This window comes from Hippopotamus amphibius, chromosome 5 (genome assembly GCF_030028045.1).
Source record: "Hippopotamus amphibius kiboko isolate mHipAmp2 chromosome 5, mHipAmp2.hap2, whole genome shotgun sequence".
Lineage (NCBI taxonomy): Eukaryota > Metazoa > Chordata > Mammalia > Artiodactyla > Hippopotamidae > Hippopotamus > Hippopotamus amphibius.
In genome coordinates this window covers 29631863-29653373 of record NC_080190.1, presented here as the reverse complement: position 1 = coordinate 29653373, position 21511 = coordinate 29631863, and the positions used below count along the sequence as shown (strand labels likewise).

At 42.7% G+C, this 21511-nt stretch overlaps 1 protein-coding gene across 1 annotated transcript in view; it reads right to left on the bottom strand.

The window, feature by feature from the left end:
* Positions 1-17488, bottom strand: part of PKD2L1 (polycystin 2 like 1, transient receptor potential cation channel) — a 33211-nt gene extending 15723 nt beyond the window's left edge. The window contains exons 1-2 of the mRNA XM_057736946.1: positions 17254-17488; positions 16740-16853 (exon numbers count right to left, since the gene is read on the bottom strand). Of these exons, the coding sequence (XP_057592929.1) occupies positions 16740-16853; positions 17254-17488 (349 nt within the window). The remainder of the gene's footprint in view (positions 1-16739; positions 16854-17253) is intronic.
* Between the last annotated feature and the right edge of the window lie 4023 nt (positions 17489-21511).

The window sequence follows — 21511 nt, the reverse complement described above, 5'->3', positions numbered from 1 at the left end:
CAGGAACCTCAGGCTTCGTTCTCATTTGCAGCGCATTTGTTGAAGTTATCATCCTCTCCTATCTGTTCCCATGTCTTTTGTTAAGTCTTTTGATTACAGTTCTAAAGGGTTATATTTTATTGTCTGTGCTTTTAAATGTAATCTGGCTCAGACTCCTTTTGGACATAGGTGAAGGATAAATATATTGTTATTAAATAAATTTGACTGTAATAATTATTATTAATCATCATCATGAGCTTGGATAATAACTTGATTTTATCCATTCCAATGTTTATAGTAGAGACTAAATATTCTCGTCCTCTTTTTTTGAATTGCTGGAAGAACTTCCGAGCTCAGAGCAATAAGAAGAAGGCAGTAGTGGCTTCGTGCCTCTCCTTTCCCAGGTGATTGCCATATAGGTCATCATCAAATGATACTGAGCTCCTTCCCTGTCCCTAAGTACTGTTTAAGGGAACAAGGCCATCCTTTTCAAAGAGCACTCTCCTTGGACAAGAATGAGATCTCTTCTCCCAACTAATTGACAAAGAACCTTGAAGAGCTGCGGTGCTTTTTATGGGCCTACACGACTCCTTTGTTGGAAACTCTGTGCCTTCAAGTTTTTAACACTCAAAAACCAACTGCTGTTTCTTACGCTGGCTAGCTCTGAGGAAAAGCATTCAGGATGCTTCTTTAGAAAACTGGAGGTCTCTTTCATCCCAATCCCAGCCCTGGAAGTCATTATGTGGATAGAACTTTCACTATTATATCAGTCCTCCAACTGTTGAAGAGTTGGAAGTTCCTTGGGCTTTACCAATTCTATATATTTAACCTACAGTTCCTCTGATGGCCATTTCCTAAGCCTCTCTTATCACCTGGCTTGCTGAGAAGCTCTCTGAAATATCTCTACCTGTTCATTAGAACACTGAATCCTATTTGGCTTTGGTCATATAAGTAATGTGGAGGCATTTACCATTGCAACAAAAAGAATAAAATACCTAGGAATAAGTCTACCTAAGGAGGCAAAAGACCTGTATGCAGAAAACTATAAGACACTGATGAAAGAAATCAAAGACGATAGATACAAACAGATGGAGAGATATACCATGTTCTTGGATTGGAAGAATTAACATTGTGAAAATGACTGTACTACCCAAAGTAATCTACAGATTCAATGCAATCCCTATCAAATTACCAAGGGCATTTTTCACAGAATTAGATAAAAAAATTTTACAATTTGTACAGAAACACAATAGACCCTGAATAACCAAAGCTATTCAGAGAAAGAAAAACGGAGCTGGAGGAATCAGGCTCTCTGACTTCAGACTATACTACAACGCTACAGTAGTCAAGACAATATGGTACTGGCACAAAAACAGAAATATAAATCAGTGGAACAGGATAGAAAGCCCAGAGATAAACCCATGCATATATGGACACCTTATCTTTGACAAAGGAGGCAAGAATATGCAATGGAGAAAAGATAGCCTCTTCAATAAGTGGTGCTGGGAAAATTGGACAGCAACATGTAAAAGAATGGAATTAGAACACTTCCTAACACCATATACAAAAACAAACTCAAAATGGATTAAAGACCTAAATGGAAGGCCAGACACTATAAAACTCTTAGAGGAAGGAAATCACAGGCAGAACACTCTGTGACAAATCACAGCAAGATCCTTTTTGACCCACCTCCTAGAGTAATGGAAATAAAAACAAAAAGAAACAAATGGAACCTAAGGAAACTTTAAAGCTTTTGCACAGCAAAAGAAACCAAAAACAAAACCAAAGGACAACCCTCAGAATGGGAGAGAACATTTGCCAGCAAAGTAACTGACAAAGGATTAATCTCCAAAATGTACAAGCAGCTCATGCAGCTCAATATCAAAAAAACAAACAACCCAATCCAAAAATGGGCGGAAGACCTAAATAGACATTTCTCCAAAGAAGACATGCAGATGACCAACAAACACATGAAAAGATGCTCAACATCACTAAGCATTAGAGAAATGCAAATCAAAACCACGAGGTATCACCTAACACCAGCCATCATCAAAAAATCTAGAAACAATAAATGCTGGAGAAGGTGTGGAGAAAAGGGAACCCTCCCGCACTGTTGGTGGGAATGTAAGTTGGTACAGCCACTATGGAGAACAGTATGGAGGTTCCTTAAAAAACTAAAAATAGAACTACTGTATGACCCAGCAATCCCACTACGGGGCATATACCCTGAGAAAACCATAATTCAAAAAGATACATGTACCACAATGTTCATTGCAGCACTATTTACAATAGCCAGGACACGGAAGCAGCCTAAATGTCCATTGACAGATGAATGGATAAAGAATATGTGGCACATATATACAATGGAATATTAGTCATAAAAAGGAACAAAATTGAGTTATTTGTAGTGAAGTGGATGGACCTAGAGTCCGTCATACAGAGTGAAGTAAGTCAGAAAGAGAAAAATAAATACCATATGCTAATGCATATATATGGAATCTAAAAAAACAGTACTGATGAACCTAGTGGCAGGGCAAGAATAAAGACATAGATGTAGAGAATGAGCTTGAGGACATGGTGGGGGAAGGGGAATCTGGGATGAAGTGAAAGTAGCATTGACATATAATGCTACCAAATGTAAGATGGATGGCTAGTGGGAAGCTGCTGCATAGCACAGGAAGGTCAACTGGATGCTTGGTGACAGCCTAGAGGGATGGAATAGGGAGGGTGAGAGGGAGCCTCCAGAGGGAGGAGATATAGGGATATATGTATAAATGTAGCTGATTTACTTTGCAGTACAGCAGAAACCAACACAGCACTGGTACTCCAAAAAATTTGGAAGGAAATTTGGTCTATGGTTATCCCTACAGGGTGATTCTACTTTCTTGTGAAATAAAATACAATGCTCTGAAACTCACCCTTCTTAATGCCTCCCCAACAGCCTCTGATGATAGTTTTCCACTAGCTTAGCTAAACACTTTAATATTCACTCCTGGTGGAAAAGAATCAGATCTCATCAGCCTCCATGATGATTTATGTCAAGGAGATTATAAGTTCCTTGATTTCTCCAGATTCCATTAGCTATTGCTGCTCCCATACCAAACTATGGACACGATTTATTCTCCCCCTACCTGGCACATACTGCTAGCTATTCCCCAATACCTTTCCTCTCCTTCTTGCGTAATAATATAATTTTATCTAGGGGCACATGGCTGCCCAACTAAACACCACATTACCCACCTTCCCTTGCAGCTGGTTATAGTGACCATTTGAGTAAATGTTGGCAAATGGAATACACGTGGAGTGATATGTTTCTATGTACAACTCTGACTTAAATCCTTAAAAGGAAGGAAAATGCTTTCCCTTTCTATTTTCCTACTCCCTGTTGGCTAGAGCATGGACATAAAAGCAGGAGCTGGAACATGAGACAGATGCCATATGTTGAGGATGGCAAGGTAATGAGGTAGAATGAGCCTGGGTCCCACATGATTGTGGAGCCCTACATTAGTCCAGGGCTTCTTATACCTCAGGTTGTTACATGACAGAGAAACAAGCGTCTATCTTATTTAAGCCACTGTTATTGTAGCTAAACCAATATCCCCATTGAAGCAATTCATATGAATACATCCATATCAGGAGGGTACTTTGCAAAAAGAACTTTCTAAGAAAATTAGGATAGGCTAGAGGGGAAAAGATAGAGTTGAAGTCAATAAGCTGTTAGCACAAAATTCGTATCCTAAGAAAAGCCAAGTCTAATCACAGACCTCTTGGTTAAAACCATTTACTGGATACACAGAACACTTTTCCTTTTCTTAATAGGACGTCCCCCTTTTAAGAAATTCTTCTATTGTTGTTCCTCTTGGGGAATTCCTCCCTTCACTTTCTTCTTTGCTTGCCATCCTACCCACACATTCTGATTAATGCTATTGGATCATTCAAAGTTGGATTCCAAATACCTTATGTTTCTTAAGATGGACAGTAGGCAGAAGAAAGTTGGAACCTGGAGGTAAGGGAAGGGTTAAGTCCTCAGAGTGTTCACTGAAGGATTTCACATCACTGTAGCTAAAAGAATACAGCTGAGAGAACTAGATCACCCACAGCTGCCTTGGTAACTAAGTCTATGAGCAGCATCAAGCCTTTTAGGACCTAGGTTGAGAAAATTAAAGTTCTAGAGAACCTATGACTACACGTGGCCAGTTTCTTCTTAGGAAATCAGATTCAGGGCCAAAGTTATGAGTTATATGTCTATGTTCAGGGCCAGAGTTATGAGTTTGCTTTTGATGGAATTCAATCAGACAGAAGGTGATCATTCTGAGAAGTGGAAAACTAACCCAAGAACTTAGTGGTCCCCCTAAAGTTTCTGGTAGCTCTGAGATCTTAGGACAGGGGTAAGAAAGACCTATAAATATCTGTCTTGCTGAATCAATGTAACAGATTATTTTAGGGGATGAAATACTGAAAGATACCTCGACGATTGGAGATGGGACTAGGGAACAGGCTACAAGGATACACTTGTGATTAGCTGCTGGAGTTTCTCTGTTCTAGTCAATTTCTTAGTGCAGATGCAAGAGAGAGCAAAAGCAATAGATTCTTATAGATTTAATATAATCTTAGTACATGGTTTCAGAACTGCTTGAAAAGTTTATTAAGACAGCAGTTAAAAAAAAAAAAAAAAGACAGCAGTTAAACCAGGAGATCAAAGGCCCTGAGGAAGATGGATGGTCTTCTTCAGAGCCATCCTGGAAAGAAAAATACTGCCCCCTAAACAGCGTAGTTCTCATGTTGTCCAAAACCCCCAAGACATAGAATGAACTTCAGCAATGTCATGAGAGATATGTAAGATATTTAGCTTTGGTCTCTAAGAAGAAGGGCACACTGTCTCAAGAGAAGATGCCAACTGGGGTATAATATAAGAGACCTGCCTTAGTATGGGTTTTTTTTTCTGGCTGATGAGTCAGAAGTTGTTCTGCACATATTCCCCTAGAAGGCTACAGAGGAAGACTGTGCTTGCTCTTATCTGTGTTTCCTTGAAAGATTTTGGCTGAGATCTCCCAGAGGCTGATCATCTTGGAAAAAAACCAAGGCCATGGAGAGTAGTGTAGACCTGAGGTTTAACGACTTTGCTGCCTATATCTAGCTACTCCAAAGAGATATTTAATACTAAGACTGAGGAAGCATTAAGAGAAGAGCCCTTGGGGCTTCCCTGGTGGCACAGTGGTTAAGAATCTGCCTGCCCAGAAATAGAGACACAGATGTAGAGAACAAACATATGGACACCAAGTGGGGAAAGCAGGGAGGGTTGGGGGGGAGTGAATTGGGAGATTGGGATACCAAATTGTACACTCTAAATATATGCAGTTTATTGTATGTTAACTGTATCGCAATAAAAGTTCTTAAAAAAAGAAAAAAAAGAATCTGCCTGCCAATGCAGGGGACACAGTTTCGAGCTCTGGGTCAGGAAGATCCCACATGCCTCAAAGCAACTATGCCCACATGCTGCAACTACTGAAGCCCGTGTACAGCAATGAAGAGTAGCGCCTGCTTTCCTCAACTAGAGAAAAACCCGTACACAGCAGCGAACACCCAACGCAGCCATAAATAAATAAATAAATAATAAAATAAATCTTAAAAAAAAAAAGAGAGAGAGAGAGAAGAGCCCTTGATGTTAAAGGATGCCATGGCTTGAGTCCTTGAAAATGTGGACCCAGGAAAGCTGGGAAATCAGGCAAGACATACTTAAACCACATATATAGGGGTTACCCCAATTATGATGCTACCATTTCATGCACTGTCCTTACAAAAGCTAACAGAAAGGTGACTAAGGTAGTAGAACTGGTAATGAGTGATTTCACTATATAGAAGCCATGGACTTCACCTGTAATTTTGCAGTCCAAGCCACACGCATGAATGATTCCATGAAGATTATAGGATAATCAATACCATGACCAAACCATATGTTCATGCAATGCCAAGAATTGATTCTCTCTGGACTTACAGGGTCTGTTAAGGGTCACCTCATCATTGATTGGCTCATGAGATATTGCAAAATAAACAGTCCAGGAAAAATGTACGAAGACAGCTTCAGACACGGCAGATAAATGCATCACCTCCTTTACTATAGGGCATGCTCACTCAGTACAGAAAAGGAGGCTCTCAAATGGTTCTATAGAAAGGGAAGACATATTTAAGATATGGATTGATTTTAAAATCACTTAAATAGAGACCATGTCATTACCACTTTGAAGGGCATGAACTCCTTGAAATACGTTATCAAACTTTCCCTATGTAAGTTGGTACAACCACTATGGAAAACGGTATGGAGGTTCCTCAGAAAACTAAAAATAGAATTATCATATGATCCAGCAATCCCACTCCTGGGCATATATGTAGACAAAACTCTAATCCAAAAAATACATGTACGCCTATGTTCATAGCAGCACTATTTACAATAGCCAAGACATGGAGACAACCTCAACATTCACCAACAGATGAATGGATAAAGAAGATGTGGTACATATACACAAAGGAATATTACTCAGCCATAAAAAAGAATGAAATAATGCCATTTGCAGCAACATGGATGGATCTACTAAGTGAAGTAAGTCAGAAAAAGACAAATATCATATGATATCACTTATATGTGGAATCTAAAATATGACACAAATGAACCTATCTATGAAACAGAAATAGACTTATGGACATAGAGAACAGACTGGTGGTTGCCAAGGGGGAGGGGGTTGAGCAGGAATGGAGTGGGAGATTGGGGTTAGCAGATGTAAGCTATTATATACAGAATGGATAAACAAAAAGGTCCTACTGTATAGCACAGAGAACTATATTCAGTATCCTATGATAAATCATAATGAAAAAGAATTTTTAAGAAAGAATATATATATATATATTACTTTTCTGCACAGCAGAAATTACAACAGTGTAAATCAACTATACTTCAATTTAAAAAATGAAACAAAACAAACTTTCCCTGGGGTTCAGCAACCAAAAGTGAACAATGTTTCCCTGGAGTCCCCGTCAGAGAGAGCCTTTCAAAGAAATCTCGAGAAGCTGTGTCAGGGACAGGAAAAGGCTGTGGACGGTGGACCAGAGAAGAAAGTCAAAAGGAAAGAAGAGTCAAATACTCTGGGCAGAGGTAGGTGAGAAGAAAGCAATGTGGACCAGAGCTGGGGAAAGAAATGAGAGAGAAGAAAGGAGATGCTGGTAGAGTCAGGTCAGGTTACAGAAGTACCCAGCAAGAAGCACTGCCCCTGATTTCTGCCTTCATTGCAAGCTGGCAGCTCCTGGAAGATATTTTGAAGTGTGAGTTAGTTTCTACAAAGTGCGTCAAGAGATCCTCCTACACTGTTAACACCTCAGGAAAGCCTCCTACAATGATCACCTTCACACATTTCATCTTTGTTTAACAGACAGCCTTCTAGTATAAACCGACCAAAGCCTCTTATCTAAAATGTATGTATATTTACATGTGCCGAGAAAATGGCTGAGATGATATACACCAAACTATTAATAGTGGTTAATAACAGTGGCCTTACTGGACTTTTTAAAACAAGGACGATGTATTAGTTAAAATTGCCTTTTCCTTTCATACTTGCCCTTCCAGACTTGGAATACAGCAAAGCTCTCACATATCCATAGCCTGAGACCTTAGCTGGCTCTTGCTACCTCCTCCAACTCCTGCCTCCTCCAGGCTGAAAGCCAGTGATGTTACAACAAGCAAGCAAACCGCAATGATTTTAGCCCTCCTTGGCACTGACTCTGGGCCTCCTCAGATGTGAACAGTTACCTAGCTCTGGGACCTGCAGGAGTCCCCAGGTCTCTCTAACCATTTTGCCCCCACATCTTGCCATGGTCCAGAGCACTCCTGGACCACTGCATTCATCACACCACATGTCACTGTTGGTTTATATGTCCACCTCCTTTGCTCTTGAAGGCAAAGGATGAGTCTCTGTATTTCAAACCCTTTAACAGTTGGCCTAGGGCCTGACACATAGCAGGACTTCATAAATGTTTGAATGTATGAATGTGTGAATGTGTGAATACCCAGACTCTTGTCCTTCATTTGAACCCTTTGTTAACAAGCTCTCATTCTCCCATTTGTCCTTTTCCTCCACACTGTGCCATAACCTGGTTTGACCAGCTCAGACTCATTCTCTAAGTCAGTGGTTCTCAAAATATTTTGTTCTCAGGACTCCTTGTAACTCTTAAAAATTATTGAGGACTCGAAAACACTCTTGTTTAGTTGGGTTATAACTATCAATAGTTATCTTATAGAAATTAATACTGAGGGTAATTTTAAATATTTATTAATTCATTCATTTAAAAACAATGATAACAAAGCCAATGTTTGTAAATGTAAATAACACATTTTTATGAAAAACAACTATAGTTTCTAAAAGAAAACAAAACAATTTCGTGGGAAAAGTGGCATTGTTTTATATTTTTGCAAGTCTCTTTAATGTCTGGTTTAAGAGAAGACATCTGGATTCTCACATGTGCTTCAGCATTCAATCTGGCATAATACATTGTTTTAGTTGAAGTATATGAAGAAAATATGACCTGTCACAAATATGTAGTTGGGTAAGGGAGGACCTCACAAACCTCTGAAAGGGTCTCAGGACATGTCCAGGGGTCCTTAGGCACACCTTTGAGAACCACTGCCCTATACCTTATTTCTGTGACTAGCACCTCCACCCAAACCTGAGAATCTGCCTGAACTTAAAACCCTAGACTTCCTGCTGCCACCACCGCATAGTATGAAGAGGTCATCACCAATATTATTATAATCCCTTACCTGTGTACCACAAAGAGCTTTCCCATGCAATGTCTCCCTATAGCCTGTTAGACATGGTCTGATTATTCCACCTTACCCGTGAGCAGTTTCCTATGAATCAGGAAGTTCAGAGTTTATGTGATTAGCTCAGGGTCATTCAGCTGGCAAGAGGCAGAGTCAGCACTCAGACTCGTGCCTTATGAGTACAAGCTATGTGTTCTTTCTCTGGCCATTTACACTGGCATTGCCCCAGATTTCATCGGCTAGGGCTACCTGTACTTCTGTGCTTGACTGAAATGTAGTTCTTCTTAACTCTTTCCCTGATCCTAAGATCTGGCACTTAAATGTACTCTTGTATTTCTAGAGACTAATGACAGCCCCATATGGGGGAAAACTAAATGACAAGTTGTCCCTCAGCATTGGACAACAGGATATGTTCAGGCCTGCTGGTCTTGTAATAGTATCCAGGCCCTGGAAATTCTGGGACACCAGGGAATTCTGCTACAGTAAATACAGGTCAAAGCCTGCTGGTAGGGCCTAAATCCCTATCATTTAGGTTGAACTGACTCAAATCACCTCACCCTAGTACTTGAAAGACTTCATAATTCTCTGGGTCTGGATGGGCCACCGGTAACTGAGTTTGCTAGGAGAGTTATGAAATCATTACCCCACGGCCCTTCTTAATCCTTGGCAACCCCTTCTAGAGGGCTGGTCTTTCTGATCCTTGCTAAGCATTATCCTGGTGCTTTCAAACAGATCTTGGGCTTCCAGTGGATTAAGCTTTACATTTCAATATTTTCCAAATATTGAATATGACAGTTTCTCAAAAAATTAAAAATAGGATACCATATGATCCAGTGATTCTACTTCTAGGTATTTATTCAAAGGAAATGAAATCACTATCTCAAAAAGATATCTGTACCCCTCAGTTTATTGTAGTAGTATTTACAATCACCAAGACATGGAAACAACCTAAGGGTCCACTGATGGATAAATGGATAAGGAGAAGGTGATGTGTGTGTGTGTATGTGTGTGTGTGTGTGTGTGTGTGTGTGTTTGTATGGAGAGAGAGAGAGAGACTGTATGACCTCACTTATTTGTGGAATCTTAAAAAACAAAGAAACCAAACACCAAAAAACAAAACAAAACAAAACAAACAAACAATACCTCCTGCACTCATAGATACAGAGAACAGATTGGTGGTTACCAGACACAGGAGATGGGCAAAATGGGTGAAGGTGGTCAAAATGTAAACATTTCCAGTTATAAGATCAATAAGTCCTGGAGTACAGAACTGGTAACTATAGTTAATAACACTATATTCCATATTTGAAAATGGAAGTTACTAAGCGAGTAGATCTTAAAAGTTCTCATTACAAGAAAAAAAACTTGTGTGGTGATGCATGTTAACTAAACTTATTGAGTTAATCCTTTCACAATATATAAATATATCAGATCATCATGTTGTACACCTAACATGTTACATGTCAATTGTATCTCAATTTAAAAAAAGACATACTCTGCCTGATCTCCAAACTTACTTCAGCCTCTCCTGTTAATGCAAGAGTCCCCCAATCTATGGATGGAATCTTAAAATCCTCTAAAAGAAAGCAGAGTGAATAGAGGCAGGCATTTCCCTACAACCAATAGTGGATAAAGAACATCCAATTGACATAAATTGGTGTGTAGATACAAGTACCAAAGGCCAAGGGTCTCTGCCCTCCTCCCCAGCTCCATGGTGACCAGACCGAGGCTAGTTTTGGCTCAGAGCCTCTCCTATGGGGGGAGTGGGGGGCAGTCCCAGGTGCACGTTTGAGATAACAATACTGTCTCCTAAAACAAACAACCATTGTTTCCACACAAAGACCTTCAATGTCTCCTTCATCAACAAAAGGCTACAGCCATCCTGCCAAGAAGACAAAAGGCTGGAAGCCCTTTCAGAAACAGCATGATGGAGGGAGGGAAGGGGTAGAGGCAGGAAGATCCTTCTCCAGTACTTTCTTTGCCCAGGAATAGGACTGACTTCACCCATCCGTTCTGAATTACTGATCACCCCTGGACTATTCATAATGACCATAAAAATAGCTTCCTAATCTGTGGAACAGAAATAATAATATCTATCCCTTACAGGATTGCCGTCAGGATCAAATGAGATAATAGGTGTGAAAGCTCTTTGAAAGGTTTAAAGGGCTGCAAAACTGATATAGTTGTTATGAAAAGACTGATGGTTCACCCACAAGGCCTGCATTGAAAAGATAGATCTATTTTAGCCAGCTGAGACTCCAAATATCCCTGGTGTCTAGACCCACCCAGTTCCTAGAACAAAGCATAAGGGAGAAGAAATGTGGTCAGTATGGCTGACCACTACAGTTTCCTAGGGCCCATCCCAGGCCAAACGGCTGTGCAGGTGATGCCTGACTGAGTTGACTATTCTTTCCAGCTCTGGAAACCTACATCCTGGAAATGAGCTCTTTGATGGTTGGTCTCTCACCTAGGGTCTAATGTGTCAGACTTCACCCCCAGTCTTCTTCTTTGCACCTCTTAAACCATATTTCTTATGTAATTTACACAAACATAAATACACATAATATATTAAACCATGAGAAAACTGTCCATCCTCACTAGTGACCAAAGACAAATTGTACTATGTTATGCCTATTTAATAGTAAAAAATATAAATAAGAATATCCAATGTTAATGAAGTTGTGACAAAACTGGTGTGATCTTACAGTGCTAGCAACATGATAAATTTACACGATTGCTTACAGAGACAAAATGACAACACACAGCAAGTACTAAGAATACATTCCTGTCTTTGGCATAGTAATCTCTCTCCCTGGAAATTCCAAGGAGATAGTTTAACAAAAGTGGTGAAAAAAAGCAGCAAGCAGAGATATATTTACCTATTCTAGGCAAAGATTGAAATAACAGGAGAAATGTTTTAGTTAACTGTGGTGTGACTGTAGTCATTAAAATGAAAATATAAAAACTTACAAACATGAGGAGCTATGATATAATTATAAGTGGAATTGTGCAATATGATACAACTAGGCAAAATATGTAACTATATGGGTAAGGATGGGTAATGAGAAAATAACCTTTGGTATTGTGGTGGTGAATTATATTTCAAAATATTCCTTAAGTTTTTGTATCACCTTTTAAATACAGAAATAAAAAGAAAGAGAAGTAATCAGACAGTAGAATTCTCTCAAGAGTCTGCTTCTTTTAGGGTAGAGCAGGGAGTTATCCTTGATCAGATGTTGATGGGTATTAATAAATTAATGTGTAATATATTTGCATGCAAAGGTCTGCTCAGAATGTGAATCAGGAATAATAGTCCCCAGCTGAATTCCTACTTCTGCCACTTACTTGCTGTGTGGTATTGGGCAAGCCATTTGCCATATCTAAACCTTTCCCGATTTGTAAAATGGGAGCCATAACAGAACCAATTTCTTAGAGTTATTGGGAGTAGTCAGTGAGATAACGTACCTGGCATCATGCTAGGCACATTGAAAAATTATTCAATAAAGCTTTGTTGTTTGTGCTGTTGATAATGGTGATGGTGGTGGTAGCAGTGATAAACTGGGGTCTTCTGGAGAAAACGCCTTAGCTTAAAGGTTTAATGTCAGAAGTGGATGCTGCTCAAATGATACTATCCCTAAATGTAGAGCCAGCTACAAATTTGAAATGTATTTTAAAAACAGACTTTTTAAAAAAGGACTTTAATTGTTAGAGCACTTTTTGGTTCAAAGCAAAACTGAGTGGCAGGTACAGAGGTTTCCCATACACCCCTCACCTCCATGTATACACAGCCAGCGTGGATACGTGGAACTATCGATGATCCTATGTTGACACATCGTCATCATCCAAAGTCCATAGTTTACATTAGAGTTCACTCTTGGTGTTGTACATTCTATGGGTTTAGACAAATGTATAATGATGTGTATCTATCATAATAGTGTCCTACAGAGTAGTTTCCCTGCCCTAAAATCCTCTGTGCTCCACGCAATCATTTCCTTCTCCCTCCAGACCCCGGCAACCACTAGTCCTTTCACTATTTCCATACTTTTGCCTTTTCCAGAATGTCATGTAGTTAGAATCGTACAGTATATACTCTTTTCAGATTTGCTTCTTTCTTGAAAGATACTTTTTTACAAAGAGACTGAAAGATAAAGTATTTTGAAATTCCCCTAGATAAAGGTAAATACTGCCAATGATTGTGTTAGGTCCTTTGTTATCTCCATAAGTATTATTATATTCCCCTTCTCCTTCTCCTCCTCCCCCTCCTCCTTCTCCTCCTCCTCCTTCTCCTTCTCCTTCCCTTTCCCCTTCTCCTTCTGCTTCTCCTTCTACCAAAAAGGAAGTGCCTAAAGTCACAAAACTTGTAAGTGGAAGAGCTGCTATCTGAATCCAGTTTGTCTGTCTCCAACGTTCTATCTTTCCACTATGCTACAGTATTTATCTTAATGCCAATATGGGTCCTGGAGCATCTGAACTCAGTCATAGGAACTGACAGGGAAAAGCAGACTGGTACAGTGCATATCAAACCACATGTCATGGCAGCACTTAGAAGACAGCACTGCAATAGAACGACACAACAGCCACCCTGCTTTATGCCAGATTCTGTGGTCAGGACATGTGTCCCCATCCTTAGGCAGGAAAGCTTGGTCAGCACACTGACGAGCAAAATTAGGTGGATCTAGTTTAGTGTTTCTTAGCATTTTTTGTATTGTACCCTAACCCAGGATCCTCTTTAGACATTTTCTTCCTAATCACCCTCCACCCTAATTAAATTTTAATACCACATATATTCTCTACATTTGTTTATGTACTGTGGCCCCTTGGAGAGCCAAAAGCTATAGAAATATCTAAGTGGATTTTTTTTTTTTTTTGCCCTGCAAGAAACTACTTCCACCCCTTTGGGAGCTATATCATTCCCACTGAGAATATATAGTCTAGTTGCAGAAGGCGAGAACTCAGGGAGGCTGAGGAAGCTGAGATGCCAGACAGGTGAGGTCAGGACCCTGGAGAGAGCCAAAGAAGCCCTACTGAGACCGTGTCCAAGGGCACCGTGTTGCCTGAAAATTAGCCTGAAGGAAGGAAGGGGCTGGGAGAGGATGGGGCCTAGCAAACCAGTGTTAGTAGTATTTTATTATGTGTTGTAGGAACCATCAGAATGTGAAAGCCTCCAAATTCTCTTCCATAAGAAAATTCTTGAGATGGCTGAGAGTTTGTGCTTATAACTTTTCAGTGGCTCCCCACAGGGTCCTCAGGATAACATCCCAATTCCTTATCATACCTTATAAGGCCCTTCATGACTCACCCCTGCTTAAATGGCTAGCCTTGTCATCTTTTACCACTTTGTTCTTCAAATTCTCTGGTCCAGCCATGCTGATGCACTCTCACTAAACTGTGCCCTCTGTCACTTCTGGGGCTTGGCACAAGCTGTTCTCTCTTCCCAGAAACTTCCCTTGTCTTTGCCTCTCTTTCAGGGAGCTAAATTCTCCTCATCTTTCAGGTTTTAGTTCAGACATTACTTCCTCTGCCTGTCCTCATATATTCCCCAAACCTGGATACAGCTGAAATAATAGCATCACAGAACTCTGAACTGGTCAGATCAACCATGGAGTATTTTGTCCATTACTGGGCATCATATAGATCAAGCCTGGAGACTGGCAATCAGGACAGTGAGCATTATGGAATATTTTTTACCATACGCTAGGCACTGAGGTAATGACTTCGTGGATATTACCTCATGTATCTCATTTAACAATCCTATTGGATTGCATAGGTACAGATGAGAAAACTGAAACTCAGAGAAGCTAAGCAACTTACTCAAGGTCCCTCACCTGGTAAATGGTAGAACCTGGTGTTTGAACCCAAGTCTGTGTCAATTCAGAGCCCATGCCTTCAATCTCTGCATAACACCATTTCTGGAAACCATATTATGATGACTGGTTTAGCGAGAAATTAGAAGGTATCTAATCTGGAGAACAGATTACTAAGGAGAAACACGACAGCCATATTCACACACACAGTTCAAGGGTTGTCACTTTGGAGAGTAACAGGGAAGAAGATGGTTCAATAGAAGGAAGTTCTCAAAAGGAGAAGGTGAGCTCCTGAAAGGCCCAAGGATCTGCCATCTCTGTATGTCTCGGTCTAATGTTTGGCACAGAAGGGAGACCTCTGTGGATGAAAGGAAACCCAACAGTAGAAGGGCTGCCCCATGAAACAGTGACACTCCCATGGATGTTCCCAGGAAGGGGCTGGTTGGTTACCTGACAGAGCACCACGGAGAGATCATGGAGAAAGGATTTCTGTATCCTTGAACTAGATGACCTCTAAAGCTCCTGGCCACTCAAGGATTCTGTAATTATTGGACTGAGTCTATGACTCAGACTTTGGCAAGTTACAGACCATCTAGTATCCATCAGGACATTGAGATCTCAAAAACTGGAGAACATGAGTGGATGGGACTTCTGGGCTACCAGAATTCAAGCTTCCTACCCTGAAGCCAGAATGGTTCACCCTAACTGGGGACCTAGAAACCTCCCAATCTTGCTCCAAAGACTAATCTGGAAATATAGGTATTTGAATCACTTATAGAGAAAGGCTCTGTCTGCAGGTTACAGCTGCTGTCACAGGATCTGAAAAAGGAAAGAAACACTCCTTCCTAGCAGATGGCTGAGACAAAAAGTCAATATGTCAACAAACGAATTTCTGACAGTCATCTGCTGAAAGGAATCAAATGGGCCCCCCCAAAATGTACACTGGGTCGACTGTTGTTCCCGACATGCTCTGCCTTCTTTCACTCCATGCTGATGGCCTGTGGTAAACACTCAGAACTGTCCCCTCTATCCCCATAATGTGAGTCCCAACGGAGTACAACCAAAACAAGTGCTCAGCTTTCCTAGAGGGCTCATATAAACGTGGATGGCTCACAAAGATGATGAAATTTTTAAACAAAACGTATATTATCAGACCTTCAGATTCTACTTGCAAAAGATTCATGCATCCTAAAAAGAACAGAGACTTCTGTGGGGTATAAAGCCACTTAGTAATGGAGGTACCTTAGCTGTATGGTCCAAGCTACAGCTTCAATCAACACACACACACACACACACACACACACACACACACACACACACGCAACTCTATGAAACTAGCTGAAATTCAATTGTTGTGCAAAAATTTAAAGAAGCAATTAACTAACTACAAAGCATGCTTATCTATAGGCCTTATAGCATCTGGTGAGTCCATCTTTATTATTATCTCCAATTCTTTGACTCTGTCCTTCCATGGTTCACTGATCTATGTTTTCACTTGCTTCTTTCAACTGAGAGAGCAAACCTTCCTACCTTATACCTATAGATAGAGTTTTAGATAAGCTTCCCTCAAAGCCCGCAGCGTGGTGCTCTCTCACGTAGGAGAACCTTAGCTGCACTGACCACTGCAATATTTGCATCTTTAAACCTTTTATTAGGGATCTGAGCTCTAAGACCTGCTGAATCTTTTTCTTCTTGCCTCCAAGGAAACATGGATCAGACATAGTGTCATAACTATGTGAAACCCACCAAACTATTTTTTTTCCCAACAGAAAGGAGTGTCTTCCACTCTTTATAGGAGGATAAAAACTTCTACCTGCTAATAGAAAACAGTGGCTGCTAAGTAGGTATCAGGAATTTGAACTTAAAAAGTGGATTCCTCTTGTAACTCTTGACAAAGCAACTTGTATTAAAAGTTTTCCAACAATCTGCCTTTTTCTCCTGAACTCAGTGACAAGTTCTTTTTAATCAAAAACTCTTAACCTGAAAGGTATAAAATAGAATGTTATTATTGATATAAAGATCCCAGGATACAGCCTGCTCATACAGATGGAGGCTATCCCCACAGACATTGTCCACAGAGGTGTGTACACAGTTGTACACAGAGATGCTCTCACACACTGATGTACACAGAGACAAATGTTACTCACAGAGACAGATGTCCACCAGGAACATGATGTACACCAAAAGCTCCCGCAGGGTGGTCTTGACATAAAGTTCTCGGTTCTCAGCTGTGTTCTCAGTCAAGGTTGTTCCCCAAAGTCCTAAGGGACGTTGGAAAGATGTCCAGGATTCCCAACAGCAGGGTCCCTTCCAGTACCCCACCCATTGGTCCCTGGACTTTATTCTCATTTCTACCCCAGCCTCCTTTCCCATCACCTTATCTCAGGTGGGGCAGTCTATCATTACAACCATGTCTTCCCTCAAACTAGCTCCCACATACCCTTCTGGGTCCCCAAGAGATGACTATGCCAGGCCCTCCCTCTGGAAGACTACTAGACTAGCCTCTATACTTGGGCATTCAGCTCTAACACAGACAATCCCAAACCCCAAAGAGACACTGAGCTTCCACCTCTTCTACAGACTGTATTTCCTTCCAAATTCTTCTGTAGACCCCTTCTCCTGACTCCAGTATCTCAGGAGACCCCTCCCCTCACCAGGTACCTCTGATGCCGCGACAGATCTGGAGGCAGCAGCTGGACACCAGGGTCTTGTGTACCTTCTCCTGGGGTCCATCTTCAGGCTTCTTGGGTTGGGGTTGAGGAGGCACCTCACTGGAGATGGTGCAGATCCTCAGTGTCCCACGCGGGGAGGGGGGACCACTGTAGGCGGGGTTGTCCCAGGCTCCGCTCCCCAGCTCCTGCAGCTCCTGCCCCTCGGGACTTTCCACAGCATTCATGGGGAATGAGGTGGGAGACCTGGCACCTCAGGTACCCACTCTCACCTGGAGAAAGAGAGACAAAGACACAGCCCAGCCCAGCCAGCAGCGGGCAAAGGAAAGGGAGCTTGAGAGCAGCTGGCCTCACACAGCCTCTGTCTCCTGCCTTTTGTAGGGGGACATCGGTGCCCGCTTAGGGGAGGGAGCAGAGGAAGAAGAGGGTGGGGAATGGCTGTCAATCCTGTCAGGGGCTCTCTCCCCCTCTTGCTGCAAGTGCCGGGGACAAGAAGGCAGAGGGTGGGAGGGAAGTGGGAGGCAGAGGCTTGACGGGGGAAGGGGAGGGTGTGGGGACTGGGGGTAGAAGGAAGGAGGGGTGAGAGAGGTGAATACTGTGGGGAGAGGAGGGCTGCTTGTGGATGGGGCCTGGGAGGGATGGTCCTGAGTCTGACAGAAGAGGTGATGAAAGAGCAATGGGTGGGGCTGGGAGGAGAGGGAGGCTGGTGGACTCCACTGCAAGTCTGAGCTCATTTCCACTAAAAGCTCCTGAAAGGGCCGCCATGGATCGGGGTGGGGACCAAGGCCAGGCATGGGAGACTGGAAAGTGCTGCCTCCCTCCCAGGCTCAGCCAGTGGTGTCTGAAGTTCTTTTACTGTCTCACCTTGAGCTGCCCCTGGTAGGGTGGAGAAGGGAGGCTCTCCTACCTCATTCCACCCCCACAGCTGAGGGAAAAGGCTAGTGGCAGGACGACCCCCTGTTTCAGGCACTTAAGAAGGGACAGGCTCTCTGAACACTAATGAGGAGGGGAAAAGTCTGCAGAGTTCCAGCTTATCTGTATCCTTTTTCCTGAGGTCTGCCCTCCCGTAGCTTATGGGTGAGCTATAGTGCTAGAAAGGTCTTCTTTGAAGGTGCAGGGTTCAGCCTAGGGAAGAGGCTAAGCACTGACTGGGAAGATGGCTCAGAGAGCAAAGGGCAGGGACTGTGTGACCTGGGACTCCTGGAGGGGAACGTATATCTGTACCCAGCTCAGCTGACAACTTTACCTTATGGCTCTGCTTAGTGCTGGACCTAGAACTGTAAGCAAGAGCACAAAATGCTCATAGAAGAGGTATCAGGGCTGATCTGCTTTTCATCCAATCTTAGGTTTCTGGATCAAAACCCTGGCAAGGACCCCTGAGCACATCCTTGTCTGTGCCTAGATCCAGCCTCTGATCACAGGCCCTGGCTTGTCCATCTACAGGCGTATGCTATGGCTCAGAATGGGGCTGGCCCCACAAGTGCAGGTGGTTACCTCCTCCTTGATGGCTGGAGTGAGGGCTGCCCTCTCTCCAGCTCCTGGCTCCCCATCTGGGCTATTCTACTGCTGTGGGCCATGGCCTGACGCCCACCTTCGTGCTCAGTAAAACATCAGCGTGGTGGAAGTCACCAGTCTTACATGTCCCCATAAAGAGATCCTGATCCCAGACAGCCCAGGGCTGGCCCAGATACTTGGTAAGTAAGTGTACCTCAACATCTGAGACAGCGGCTATCCTACCCCTGGGTCTGCTGTGTGGATCTCCTGCCCCAGGCCTAGATAGCATGAAGGGAATTAACTGTTTGGGCTGGAGCTAAGGCCACTCTCTGAGCTTTCCTAGATGGAGGAGTTCTCATCTTTCTGTAACTGCGTAGAGCTAAATTGGACTCCATGTTAGATCTCTTTCTTTGACTTAACCTTTGCTTTTGGTATTATAATCATACATGATGGCCTGCCTCAGGGGACACTGCCCCTCTGCCTGAATGTTAAACTAAAGTGCCTCTGTGCAGCTCACAGGCAGAAGATCTGCCCTGCCCACCTGTGTGAATGGCTGAAATTAACACATCCCCTCAAGGAGGCTGGTCATTCCCCAAGATCTTTTGCAAGACTGATGGGCCCTTTTACTTTACCTCTTCACAGCCTCTCCCTCTCAGATTCTATAAAACTAACTGGCATCCAGACCCTGAGAAGATGGTTTTTTTGGAGACACTAGTCTGCCATCTTCTCGGTCTGCTGGCTTTCCAAATAAAGTCGTATTCCTTGCCTCAACACCACGTCTTCGATTCATTGACCTGTCATGCGGTGAGCAGAGTGAGCTTGGACTCAGTAACATTTTCATTTTTTTGGTTAGTTAGACACATTCCAAGGTGTTAATTTTCTTTGCGAAGACAAAGGATCAGGAACTGGGCCTGTACTGCCCATTTTGTCTGAAATCATCTGATAGTGAAGGAAAGGGAGCTGTTACCTCTCACCCACATGCATTTCGAACAATTGCAAAAGGACTCCTGGCTTACAAAACTGAACTCTGAGACAGAGGCAATGAACAGGAAGCTAGAAGTATAGTCCAGAGAAGTGGGGAGAGGAACAGGAGATGGTTTCTGATTCCTCTGGGGTAATTTCATATCCTAAGGGAGGCTTGTGATTAGCAGGGGTTTGGATGGACTCAAGGAGATTCATCACGTGACAGGTCCCAGACTCCTGGTGACACAGAAATCTCAGCTTCTCTGTACACCGGTGCCGAATCAAATCTCAGAGACAGAGCTTTGGGTTAAGTAGAAAAGGATAGCTTTATTGCTTTGCCAGGCAAAGGGGGACACAGTGGGCTCCTGCCCTTGAAAACTATGTGACCCCCCTTGGAGAGGATAGTGAGAAGTTTTATAGTAATCGTTCAGAAAGGGTGTGATCAGCGCGTGGACATTCTTGTGAGGGGTTTGTGGTGAGGTAAGCAGGAGTCAGCATCATCCACCTTCAGGTTCCAACTGGTCTGGGGTCTACATGCTTGTGGGCAGCATCCTGTCATTAACCATTAACTTCTCCCACCTGGAGGGGGTTTCAGTATCTGCAAAACAGCTCAAAGATATTGTGTGTATCCTTTGATGGGGAACCAGGACCTTGCCCCAAGGCCGCACTATTATTTCTCTTGACTTTGTTTCTCCCTGGTCTCTCATCCCCGCCCTTCCCTAATTAGTAACTGCTTGAATCTGCCCATTGGAACCGAGGGAAGGTCAAGGAGGCTGAATGAAGGCCTTTCCTGTAATCAAAGAAATGGGGGACACAGAAAGGCTTTGTGCCCATAAGCCCTGCTCAGTATCACTGGGATCTTAAGGCCAGCGGTGTGGGACCTGTCACGATCACCTACCCAGCCAACATTGCTCTTCCCTACTCAGTCTTTAGTATTCCCCACATATGGATCAACCTATAATGCCCCCAGGGGGCACAGGTTATGCAACAGAGCTTGAGAAATTTTCTCAAAAGGCCTTCTGCATTCCTAGGATGTTTAGTCTTACTCAAGAAGTTGCAAATGTGGTAATAAAGTGGGATCTCCTAATGACTTAATGGCCAGCAGTTCTCCACACCCTCCAGCTTCTACTGGCACTTGACTTTGCTCTGTTAAAAAGGGCAATTGAGGGCTTCCTAGGTGCTGCAGTGGTTAAGAATCCACCTGCCAATGCAGGGGACACGGGTTCGATCCTTGCTCCAGGAAGATCCCATATGCAGTGCAGCAACTAAGCCTGTTTGCCACAACTATTGAGCCTGTGCTTTAGAGCCCGTGAGCCACAACTATTGAGCCCATGTGCTGCAACTACTGAAGCCCACATGCCTAGAGCCCGTGCTCTGCAACAAGAGAAGCCACAGCAATGAGGAGCCCACGCACCACAACGAGTAGCCCCCACTCACTGCAACTAAAAGAAAGCTCGCGCACAGCAAAAAAGACCCAACACAGCCAATAAAATAAATAAATTTTTTTTTTTTTTTAAAAAGGCAGTTGATTTCAGGGGAGCAGCTCAGGCTGCCTCTTACCAGTTCAGCAAAACCCAAGAGGCTTGAACTTGAAACCAAAACTCCTGAGTTTAACTCTTGGCTCAACAACACACTAATTAGATGGTTCTGGGCAAGTCCCTTTTGAGACTCTGTTTACCTATCTGCAAATTGTTGATAATAAGGCCTCCCCTGTTGACCTTAAGGACTATTTTAGAACTGAAATAGAATATAGAAGTCTTCATAAACTCTGTACACTATAAAGCACACAGCAA